Below are 13,208 nucleotides of genomic sequence, written 5' to 3'. Positions count from 1 at the left end.
TATATATATATATATATATATATATCCATATATATATATATATATATATATATATATATATATATATATATATATATATATATATATATATATATATATATATCCATCCATCATCTAATCCTACATTGCCCCATGAGGAGCGTAGAAGCCCGGGGCTAGGAAAGTTGGTCCTAGCATTTAAGATGAGAGTGACTAGCCTCACTCAACCCTGAGTGGCATTATGTGAGCAATACACCCCAACCACCCCCTGGATATAAACCTTCACTGGCTCAATCTGATTGGAGCACCTTTATTACCCACTAAACCACCAGGAGCCAGAATTTGGTCATATGGTTACCACCCAGCGTGGTAAATGGTTTCCTGGTGTACAGGAAATCATTTGGCTTGTCACTCAGTGTAGAGTCACCCACAGGCAGAAGGATGAGGAAAGAATGGAGGAAAGAAAGACACAAGAGGGAGTGTAAAGTCACCCACAGGCAGAAGAAAGAGGAAAGAATGAAGGAAAGAAAGACAGAAGAAGATGGATGGAAAGAAGGATGGAGGAGAGGAAAGGGCAGACACCCGAGAGCAGCACTACATCAAGTGAGTGGATGGTGAGCACCCCCAACTACCAAAATATATATATATATATATATATAGGGGCAACATAGGCTAGGATGATGGATGGATGGATGGATATACACATATATATATATATTTATATACATGGAATGTAAGAGGAGCGAATGATGAGGTCAAAGAGAGATTGTCCAGGTGCTTGAGGGTGCGAAAGTGGATGTATGTGGAATAACTGAAACAAAATGGAGAGGAGAAAGTGTGAGAAAATGGGAGTATGGATGGGGTATATGTGCAGGAGTAGGTGAGAATGAGAGGGCAGAGGAAGGAGTATGTATAGTTGTGAGTAAAAGATGGAAGAAGAGCATAAGACAGTATGCATCAGTTGGGTCAAGGATTGTGGGTAAAGTTGAAAGTTGGAATACAAATGTGGGCGATTGGGTGTGTGTATGCGCCAACGCAAGATCGTGCTAGCAGAGTGAGAGAAGAGTTCTGGACAAATGTGGACGTGTGCATGGAAAAGTTTAGAAGGAATGAGAGAGTGTTTTTGATCGGTGATATGAATGGTAAAGTAGGGAATGTGAAGGTGGATGGAATAGTTGGTGAGTGGGGTGTGCCTGCTGAGATAGATGAGAATGGCAGTGTGTTAGTGTACATTTGTGCTGGGAGGGGGTTGGTGATAGCCAATACCCTCTTCAGGCATAAAATGATCCACAGGTATACATGGCGAGTGACGAGAAGGGTGGGTGGTGAACTGAATGAAAGGAAGGCAATGACTGATTATGTGTGTGTGGATGAAAGGATGCGAAGTTGTGTAATGGATGCAAGAGTTTATAGAGGTTGGGGGAGTGGACTTTCTGACCACTACTTGGTGGTGGCCAGAATTAAGATCCAAGTAAGATGGAGGAATAGAAGAAGGGAAAGACGAGAGGAAAGAGTAGTTGCAAGGAGAGTGGAAAGATTACAAGAGGATGAGAAAAAGGCAGAGTATAAGAGAGAAGTGGAGGAACGATTGGGCAAATATGAATTGAAGCAGATGGGGGACGTGGAAGGTGTGTGCAGGTTATTTACAGAAGAAATATGTGCAGCATGTGATGTGGTGTGTGGGAGGAAGAGAAGACGGAGGGGGGTGCAAGGAACAGTGTGGTGGACTGAAGAGGTGAGACAGGCTGTGGCACAAAAGAAGAAAGCATACAATGAATGGATGAGAAACAGGGGCGTGGAAGAAGTTGAGAGGCAGAAGAGAGTTATATGTAGAAAGAAAGAGGTGAAAAGATTAGTAAGAGACAGTAAAAAGAGAGTGGATGAGGAATTTGGAAGGAATTTGAGTGTAAAGTGGAGGGACTGTAAGAAAATGTTCTGGAAAGAGGTGAAGAGAGTAAGACAGGGTGGAAGTGAGGTTAGCAGGGGAGTGAAAGATAAAAATGGTAGATTACTACTGGAGAAGGGAGAAAAAGTGACCAGATGGAGAGAACACTTTAAGGAATTATTGAACATAGAGGATGGAAGTAATGCGAGTATAAGTGGCTGGGGAATGGCTGGGAGAAGGAGGGAGGTGAGAAGACAGGAAGAAATCAGTAGGATAAAAGTTGTGGAAGCAATGAAGAAAGTTAAATTGGGGAGAGCTCCAGGAATTGATGGAGTGTGTGGTGAAATGCTGAAGCATGGGGGAGAGATAGTAGTAGAATGGATGTGGAAGATGTGCAGATTGGCTTGGGAGGAAGGTAGAGTCCCAGAGGATTGGAAGTCAGGTATAATTATTCCCTTGTACAAAGGAAAAGGGGAAAAAGAAGTGTGTGGTAATCATTGGGGCATTTGTCTTCTTAGTATAACAGGAAAAGTGTATGGTAGGATACTTATTAACAGAGTTAGAGAAAGAATAGAGGAATTAGTTGGAGAAGAACAGGGAGGCTTTAGAAAGGGAAGAGGTTGTGTAGATCAGATATTCATCCTTAGATCTTTAGTGGAAAAGTTTCTAAAGAAGGGAAAGAAGTTGTATGCGGCTTTCATGGATTTGGAGAAAGCATAGATAAGGATAGACAAGGATTGTGGAAAGCATTAAGAGTATATGGAGTAGATGGGAAGTTGTTGAATGCTGTGAAGAGTATGTATGATGGTGCTAAGGCTGCAGTGCGTGTGGATGGTGAACTAAGTGAATTTTTCTCTTTGAAGGTTAGGTTGAAACAGGGATGTGTCATGTCTCCATGGTTGTTCAATCTGTACATGGATGGGGTAATAAAAGAGGTACAAGGTAGGGTAGTGGATGTTGGAGTGGCCCTGGTGAGAAAGGATAGTGTTTGGAAACTCCCTGTACTGTTGTTTGCAGATGATACTGTGTTGTTGAGTGAAGACGAAGGGGAGCTGCAAGGCTTGGTGGATGAGTTTGGGAGAGTGTGTAAGAAACGGAATCTAAAGGCGAATGTAGGGAAGAGTAAAGTGATGGTCTTTGAGAGAGGTGAAGTCAGTGAATGTACAGCGAGGTTGGATGGTGAGGAATTGGAAAATGTGATTATGTTTAAGTACTTGGGTAGTGTGATGAGTAAGGATGGAGGTTTGGAGGGTGAAGTGCTTGAAAGGGTACAGCAGAGAAGAAAGGTTGCTGGTTCTTTGAAAGCAGTGATAAGAAACAGGGAAGTGAGCATGGAGGTGAAAAAGTTACTACATGACAGTATTGTGATACCAACTCTAACATATGGAAGTGAAGCTTGGACGTTGCTGGAAGGACACAAGTCAAGAGTGAGAGCAGTGGAAATGAGTTATTTAAGACAAGCCTGTGTAGTCACATGGAGAAACAGGCTGACGAATGAGGATATAAAGGAGCGTTGTGGTATGGATGTGGATGTGATAGGAAGCGTTATGAGGAACACACTGAGGTGGTTTGGCCATGTGGAGAGGATGGAGGGTGAGAGGCTGACGAAAAGAGTGTATGTGAGTGAGGTGGAGGGGGGGAAGAGGGAGGGGGAGGCCAAGGATGAGATGGAGAGGTATATGAGAGAGGGGGGTGTGAGTTGGGAGCAGGGCAGTGAAATGGCAGGGGACAGGGCGACGTGGAGACGATTTGTTTGTGGGGGAGGCGGTGGCTGAATCGGTAGAGAGGCGGCTTGCAGTGCTAATGGACCCAGGATCGAATCCCGGCTGGGGCAGGGAACAGTTTAAGGATTTGAATTTCCTAAAAAGCAGACTTTCCTGATCTACCAGATGACCCGCTGACATGTCGTAAAAGTATCCCCGCTAATACCAGTACACCAGTCCTGTATGAGACAGCCCTAGCATGTATTCAATATGGACGGTGGGTGTTAGCGCCGAAGTGGTGACATGTGGAGGTGTAGGAGGACTACTGGGCCTTGGGATAAGCCACTGCCCCCAAGAAATAGGCCCTGAGCCTTTGCCCAGAGTCAGACACGTAAAAAAAAAAAAAAAAAAAAAAAAAAAAACAGGATTGAGGCGTCTGGCAATAGATAATAGATAGATAGATATATATACTGTACTTCTAATGAGCCTCCGCGGTACAGCGGTAAAGTGTGCATTTTCGTACATGGGAGAATCAGGGTTCACGCCCCTCCAGGGCAAGAAACTTTGGGAGTGTTCTCCCGTTCACATACTGCTTTGGCAGACATAAAGGGTGCTGTGGTTGAACCAGTATCGCATACTATCAAGTGTGCTTGGACCCAGTCAACTTGCACGGGCCGATTACACTTGGTTCAGAGACTACACACACATCCAAAGCCACTCCAACATTACAATCACACTTACATGCACTTCTCACCCTACAATCTCTACCAGACAGCCTAAGTCACTTGGCAGAGATACATAGACTGTATTGTCCCCACTTTGGGCGGGATAGGCCAGTCCTGCAGTGGACGTTCAACGGCTAATGATGATCATGTACTGTACTTCTAATGTTGTGTTAGTCTGGAAAAGTGATTGTGTTGTGATGATGATGATGATGTACTTTTAATGCTATGTTAGTCTGGAAAAGTGATTGTGTTGTGTCTCTCTGAAGAGGACTGATGGATGAATGTACATACAGTAAACTCTTGTTAAAAGACACCAAATATAGCAGATATCAAATTTAACAAATGCCCCACCAAACTTTTGTCAGTTATAACAATGGTCGTTAAATGGGGTGTAATGGGTCGTAACACATTTCCTACTCTTTTTCCTCCAATCTGCCCTAAAACTGCCTTCTCACTGTGCCTGCAGAGTTGTAATAACAGACTACAGTACTGTAATACAGTACAGTATTAGCCATGAAGAAGTGCTATAACAAAGATGTGAAATAAGCTGCAGAAGGGCAAAATTACAGACCAAGTTAGTATAAAATGGGTATAGTTTACATTTTTTGTTCAAGAAAATACTAGTGTACTCATTTCTCAAATATGTGCTTGATATCCCATCTTAGGTAGGGACCCTCAGATATACTATAATGAACTACAGCATAAGCTTTCATGAGCCTGGCTTCCCCTAAATTAGTTCGTTATAGCAAGAGTCTACCATAATGAGGCATCCTTCATTGTCCTCAGTTCTGTCTAAGTGAATATGTGAGTGGTGACTGCTTTTGGGGTCTATTGTGTGTTTGTCAGTTTTGTTTCTTGTACGAGTGTTACCAGTATGTTTATGTTATGGTCATGAAGGAACTGTTCTATTTCTGATTTTTTTTTTTTTTAGAGGACATAAACATTAGCTATAGTATGTTTGTGTGTGTTTCAGGCAGTGCATCTGGTATATGTGTTGTAGATGCTGTCCTTGTGCACAGGGATGGAGTTGTGATGTTTGTGGTTGTGTGAGTGGAGGAGTTGTTGGAGGGGGTCGAGGAAGCTGCATTTGGTGTGACAGGGGTGATGTTTGTAGATGAGTCACACGAGTCATACACCCACATGCTGTGATGTTGTCTGGAATTTGCTAATGTAGTGCAAGTCATGTGGATCCATTCTCTGTATGAAGCGCACTGAACAGATCCATGTGTATGTCTTGTGCTTGTGATGTCCAAGAAGTAAACAGGGCAAATGTATCATGTTTGGGGCTCAGGAATGCTCTTGATGTCTGGCGGGTGTGAGCAGCAAGGAAATATGACCACCGCAGTTATTTCTCTTAATGTAAAAAACAGCACTGGAAGCAGCTGCATCCATGCAGATGATGGCATCCTGCTAGGCTGGTCCAGGATCCTCCTTGCAGGATGCATGGCAAGATAAGGAGGTCCTTTTCCCAGACAGGAGTTGCTTCTCTCTACCAAGGGCAATGGCGACACCATAGGAAGGCTCCTCTCCACCACCCAATAATGAAAATAGTTCCATACACTTAAAATTTAAGTCAGTTTCACTGTAAATTAGCACTCACTCACATTCAAACAAACCTTAACTGTATTTCTTTATCCTACCATTGCTGCTTCTTTAAATGTGTCTTGCCCATCAGGTGTTGTGACATGGGTTCCTCTCCTGTGCAAATTGTGCTGCACACCACACACAGCAGATGGCTTGGGTCACCATCTTCAGCCTCTCTGACAGTCCCTTCCTTTATAGCAACTTCAACAGCATCTGAAACACATCATTATCATTATCATTCAAATCCTCTTTCCCATCCCCAGGTAGGCTCCAAAGACCCCCCAAAACTGACAGATACTAACCAAAGTCTGCTCAGGTAAATAAGCCAAACTCCTATTAAAAAAAAAATAATAATAATAATAAAAAAAAAAAATAATAATAATAAAGAACAGCCCATACCTTTTAACCCGCGCCGTCCCGGCGACGTGAATTAACGCGGCAACATTGCAAGGTCCCTAATTTGCACAATTTTCAATTTTCGCGAGTGATTTCGAGTGATTTTTGGCACGTATACACAGGACACCTTCCTCTATTCCTCTATATGATGCCAAGCAGGAACAATCCCTTACACTGCATAACCTCCCCCCCCCCCTGCACGCCATTGTCTCGGCAATTCACCTGTTACCAGTGACCTGGCCAATAAAGACATTCGGGGCCAGAGTGATTCCCCAATCGATGACAATGTGGAGGACAAAGTTTACATAGCATTAGAGGAAGAAACAGTCAGAAATGATGATCAGGTAATGTGGGAAAAAAAGGGTCATGAATGGTGATGAGTTAGTGAGTGAAACAATGCTTATAATGCCTATATTACTGTTTGAAAACCAATATACTCTTGTACTACATATAAATTCGTACCAAGTAAATAAATACCGTTTATGAGTGGATAAAATAGTTACCCTCCCATAGAATTCGTTTTCTTTGGTGCCAGCCTGTTAGAAAACCCAGTTAGGTAAGGAAGTACTCGTACCTAAATCGAGTATTTTAAACCTCAGGTGAGCGATTTCTCTATGAATTTTCGATGTTTCTCACCAAAAGCGGATGTTTGAGCCAAAAGTAAAAAAAAAAAAGGTCCAAAAACGTCGGGATGGGGCGGGTTAAACTTACCTATCAGACAGAGTCAAGTTAAAAGGAATGCCAAACCCTAGTTATACACTCCATCCGTCTATCCATCATCCAATCCTACATTGCCCAATGAGGAGAGTAGTAGCCAGGGGCTAGGCGAGTTAGTTCTGACATTTAAGATGTGAGTGACCAGCCTTACCATAAACAACGCTGCTACTCAATATTACATAATCAGTCGTCACCGAGCTATTGTAACAGTGTGTTGACTTGTAGGGATTTTATGAAGGAGAGAATGTTCGTTGTACTTGTTGTAGATGGCAGGAGAAAGATAAAGATGAGTCTGGGGTTTGATTGCAGTTTATTTTCTTCAATGGGGAGTATCTCCCACGAGCAGTACTGAGGCGAGAACGGTTTTATGCTGGCTAACCCCGCGCACTCCTTCCTGCCTCTCCTCGCTGTGCCTCTATTCTCTCCTAACCCCTTCTGCCTTCTCTTTCCCATTTCCCCTGTATATGACTACACTAGTTGTGTCATGTGTAAGAGCACGGGTGTATGGAACCTTCCTGAGCCTGGGGAGTTTCTGATCAGGCATCACACTTTGCTGTGTGTGAAATTCCTAAGATGTGCAAACGTTATTTCCTCTAGCCCTCTCGCTTAGGCATGAGTCATCTAACCTCTATATTGCATATACGCATTACTAGCTATTATGTAGTGTGTTACATTTTTGAGTCCTGACAGCCTCACTCATCCCTGAGTGGCATTACATGAGCAATATACCTCAACCATCCCTTGGATATAAACCTTCTCCGGCCCAATCCAACTGATGCGCTTTAGTTTCCCACTAAACCACCAGGCACCAAACTCTGGTTATATGGTCATCACCCAGCATAGTAAATGGTTTCCTGGTGTACAGGAAACTATTTGGCTTGTTTCTCAGTGTAAAGTCACCCATAGGCAGAAGGAAGAGGAAAGAATGAAGGAAAGAAAGACAGAAGAGGGAGTGTAAAGTCACCCGTACACAGAAGGGCGGGGAAAGAAAGAAAGAAAGAAAGACAGAAGTGGATGGAAGGAAAGAAAGGATGGAGGAGAGGAAAGGGTAGACACCTGAGCACTACATCGAGTGGATGGTGAGTGCCCCAACCTACACTTCTCCATACAAAATTCATCCAGCCAACTTGACCCCTTGTCTCTTCCATAGCCTTCTTAGTTCCTATACCTCTCTCTCTCACATTTACTATATCTACCCATCTTCTAGGCCTACCATCCCTTCCCCCATCTAAAAAATTGACTCAAGATATACCCTTTCCAACACTCTCTTTACAACCATTCTTTCCACATGCTTACACCATCTAACCACAGTCTTCAACTGGTGTCCATAAACTCCCTAATTCCACATCTTTCACAAATCACATTATTCCTTACCCTATCCATTCTCCTCACACATTCTTCAATAGACCTATCTCCACTGCTCTTACTCCTGACTTTTCACTTTCAAGCCACACTATGGCCTCACATCCTGTCAGACCCATCTCCACTGCTCTTACTCCTGACTTTTCACTAAAGCCACACTATGGTCTCACACCCTGAAACAATACATACAATATATTCACCTTTCATATAAATTTACTACTGTAATATTTTCAGCTTTAGTCCTTAATAATAACTGAAGTTCAATGAAACCTCTCCACTAGTAGCTTCCCCTTATGCCAGGAACATGATGATGTGATGACCCAATGGTTATCATTAGCTCCCTTTTGTGAAATCAATCCACAGCAATGTGATTTCCATCAGTAAGTAACAAGTATACAATTAGATATTACTGACTACACTAGCATGTGCTATATGTGTCACAACCTGAGACATTTCCCTGGTCAATTCCCTTGCCCTGAGATCTCCATTCAAGACCTCATTTCATGTCTTTATTAGTCTGTCTCTCGGCACTCCTCCCTCCACATTCACATGTGCCCCTCCTCGCCCAGTCATCCTTCTCTTTCCCTTCAATATGCCCAGACAATCTTAACCTAAAGATTTTAGTCATCCTTCTATCACATCTTGTCTACTGATTTCATTCATCCTCTTCTCTCCCCTCACCATGTCCAATCCATCTCATCCTACAGGTTTCCATCACCTCTCGGACATATTTTATGCCAAAGCTCTCTCTCTCGGAGCACAGTACTGTCAATAATGTTACCCCAAAATTCAACATATCCATTTCAATATTCTCATTTCTGTCTTTTCAAGACAGTGAAGATATAAAAGATGCCTGGAGAGATCATTATAACCAGCTGCTGAATAAGGAGTTTGATTGGAACAGGGAACGTTGGAGTGTCAGGAGATCTCTTTGGCCCTTCGCCTTTGACTGATGCTGCTACTGTGATCAAAGCAATTGGCAGGATGCAGCTGGGGAAGGCAGCAGGCATGTCTGGGTTAACTGTTGAAATGCTGAAAGCCTCAGGAGGTATAGGTGTGGATTTAATTACCGATTTGATAAATATATTTACACATTACTGTGTTCTCGCAGATGGCTGACTGAAGACTATGACTGAAATGTGTACAAGAGGATGGGTGATGCCCTGGCAAGAGGGAGCTGAAGGGACATAAAACTTTTGGACCAGATAATGAAGGTAATGAAGAGAATTCTAGAAGGTATGATAAAGGAAAAATGTGAATACTGATGTGGTGCAGTTTCGGTTTATACCAGGAAGAGGGACCATTGATGCCATATTCATAGTCTCACAGCTTCAGGAAAAATATATAGGAGAGAAAAGGTAGCTATACTTTGTTTCTGTTGATCTGGGGAAGGCCTTTGACAGAGTCCCAAGGGAGGTGGTGAAGTGGGCAATGAGAAAGGTTGGGATTGAACAGTGGTTGGCTGGAGCCGTTATGGCTGTGTATTTAGGTGCTCGCACCCAGGTGAGAGTGAATGGAGATCAGAGTGATGGATTTTCTGTGAATGCTGGCATGCATCAGGGATCAGTCTTGAGCCCCTTATTGTTTATAATGGTGCTTGAAGCCCTCTCACGTGACTTCAGTAATGGACTCCCACGTGAGATGTATGCTGATGATTTGGTAGGCCTACTGACTGCAGAGAATGAAAGGGAGGAAGTGGCGAGATAGCATGGGGCACAAGGGCTTGACAGTAAATGCAAAGTGATGGTAACTTTGGCTCAAGGGCTTGACAGTAAATGCAAAGTGATGGTAACTTTGGCTGGTGGTGGCACTGTCAAAAGGATGGAGAGTGGCCATATGCAGTTTGCCATAAGGATGAGGGAAGTACAGTAAACTCTCAATTATCCTCATTACAATATCCGGCACTGTTTGCTTGGCTCTTTTAAAGCAATATCCATTGCCGAAACGGGAAGCAATCAGTGGTACTATGCATTATCGGTGGTTATGTGTATCATCTGACTCAGACATGGGACCCAATCGACCTGCAAGCAGACCCTGCAGAACAGCAACATGCAACTGCCAATCACAATGCATTGCGAAGCAGTCCACCCGACACACCGAGCCAACCATCCCCCTCCCCTCCAATGTGTCACTAGTTGCTGCAGTGCCATGAAATGTATCCAAGTTCTGCATGATGGATGAGTTTATGGTGGTGCCAACACTAGGTGAGTATGATAATATTATGTGCTGCATTATTGCAATATATGTACACTCACAAGCCCTAATTTCTGCTCACGGGTGCCCCCTTCCTACCCCTATATACCTAGGGGAGAGGGGTGGACGAAAAGAGTTCCACCTGTCTCTACCCAAGCTCCCAACTCCCCTGCATACTCTTGCCTCCCCACCTGCTATTCTTAACCAGCAATTACATCTCAAGCTGACATCATACTTAAAACTCTTAGTCACACTGCTATTACACAGACATAAAACACCAGGACATGTAAAGGTATCAACACACGGCAGAAAGAAATTAATGCACTACGAGTATAACATTGACTAAAAAAACATCGTAAACAACAGCCAACCCAGGCCTCGTATGTCGAGTTTGCCATTTATTTTGTTTCTCTCTCTCTCTCTCACACACACACACACACACACACACACACACACACACACACACACAAACACTTGCATACGCACGAGCGAAGACACACACACCCATGCACATGCAGTGTGTGTGTGTGTGTGTGTGTGTGTGTGTGTGTGTGAACAAAATAAAGAGCAATCCCACTGCATGAGGCCTGGGGTGGCAACTGTTTATGATACCAATTTAGTTTCAACATTATAATGCATTAACATCTTGCTGCAGCATGTTGACAGTTATATATTTTTACATGTCCTACTGTTTTATGTTTGTGTAATAGCAGTGTGATCAAGAGTTTTAACTCCCCCTGTACGGCAGACGTTGTCATGATCGCTCCCCACAGCCAGGCATTCCCGACAAACATCAGCAAAATTGTATATCTTTAAACCTTCATATCTCTGTTAATACTTAACCAATTATAACAAATAAGATCTCACATTACTCATCAATCCTTCGACTTCAAGTTGATTGCATCAGATAGTCCGTGAAGTGCAGACGGGGAGAGTGAGTGAGGAATGAGGGCAATTTTTAGTGTCTTTTTGCCGGTGTCAGTATGTGTGGCAGAGGTTCGGTGACACAACAAAGGCTTACACTAACCCAACACACTGATATTACTTTGATGATACTTCCAGGACACCAAAATCCACTACAAACACTATTTCTGTTAATATTTTTCCATAATTGGTCACACTGGGTGAATGAAGGCCGGTCACAGTAGCAACGACCTTGAACTCAGGCTGCTGTCTCATTCCTTCTTACAGACAGACAGACACTCGTGCTCGCTCCCTCTCGCTCTCTCTTGCTTGCGCGCACACACACACGGAAATGTATGTTTGGCTAGGATTGTTGCTCGATTCTGGCATTGGTGAGCGAGTAGAAGTCTGGGTATTGCAAATCCTAGAAATAATACTATTACTACAAGAAATACAAGTACAACTACTACTAATACTACAACTACCACTACTACAAGTACTACTACCACTACCACAACTACTACTATTACAACTATCACATCTACTACTATTACTACCACACCTACAACACACTACCACTACAAGTACTACTACCACTAAAAAAAAAAAAAAAAAAAAAAAAAAGTGAACCAAGTACCGGTAGTCATTTACATACTGCCCATAACCAGAAATACCACTATGACTTTCCTCTGAGTTATACTTTTTCATCATAAGAAATATGTATAAACATATATTTTCAGTATAAAATAAGGCAATGACTTGATCATGAAACAAACTTTCTGCTTTCGTGATTCACATAAATATACACACAGCAGTGAAATCATTTTCTCTAATTACACAAAAAAACAACACACCAGTACGTATAAAACTAACACTAACTTATACATAACACCCAGATGCCTTACAGACAGACAGACAGACACTCTCTCTCTCACACACACACATAAGTACCGCTGTGCGACTAGAAGTCTGGTACTGTATTACAATGACCACAAATAATACTATTATTATAACTACTACTACTACAACTACCACTGCTGCTGCTACTACTACTACTACCACCACCACTATTACTACAAATAATACCACTACTACTACACCTACTACTACATAAAACCTAAAAAAAGTATTGTGAACAAAGTAGCTATGAAAGGAGTCCACAAACAAAAATACTGTATGTTCCACTATAACAAATTTTCTTCCTCATAAAAATACAAACACGAAAGTTTTCAATAAAAAATAAGGCACTGATTTCATCACGATATACTTCTGCTGCCATTATTCCTGTAAACAGAGAGGGGTGGTGAGGATAGATGCAACTTGTCTGGTCCTCCTTTCTCCCTCCCTCCTCCTCCTCCTCCCTTCTCCCTCCCTCCTCCACCTCCTCCCTTTTCTCCACTCTCTACCTCCTCTTCGATCTCCTTATCCTTGCCAATATCCCCCTCTCTAGGATCGTCAATACCCTCTGAACAATTCCCATCACCGGAAATAGTAGATGAACGTACAGGGGGAAATGATGGGCGCACAGTGGAGGACTCATGTGATCCACCCTCCTCACATGACACATTAACATCGACACTCATTATGGTGGTCGTTTTCCTGAGGGGAAGTTACTTTCTCCACTCACTATCTATCTACTGTATCTATAGACTGACACCCTAATCCCGCAAAGGGTGGACGCAGACAAAATGCCTCCAAGTCGCTCTGTCATCCACTATTTGACTACCCTTCCCCCAACTCACCCCCCCCCTCCCTCATATA

The 13,208-nt window shown here is 42.9% G+C and overlaps 1 protein-coding gene across 1 annotated transcript in view; it reads right to left on the bottom strand.

Moving 5' to 3' along the window:
* LOC145392743 (uncharacterized) overlaps window positions 1–13,208 on the bottom strand; it is an 80,681-nt gene that overhangs the window by 16,700 nt on the left and 50,773 nt on the right. Inside the window, exon 6 of the mRNA XM_080267039.1 lies at window positions 5,933–6,089. Coding sequence (XP_080123165.1) covers window positions 5,933–6,089 — 157 coding nt within the window. The remainder of the gene's footprint in view (window positions 1–5,932; window positions 6,090–13,208) is intronic.

The sequence above is a fragment of the Coenobita brevimanus genome, chromosome 23, assembly GCF_032717465.1.
Source record: "Coenobita brevimanus isolate Jiangsu-jjx chromosome 23, ASM3271746v2, whole genome shotgun sequence".
Taxonomy (NCBI): domain Eukaryota; kingdom Metazoa; phylum Arthropoda; class Malacostraca; order Decapoda; family Coenobitidae; genus Coenobita; species Coenobita brevimanus.
Note: the sequence above shows the minus strand (reverse complement) of the source record. Positions and strands in the feature narration are given on the sequence as shown.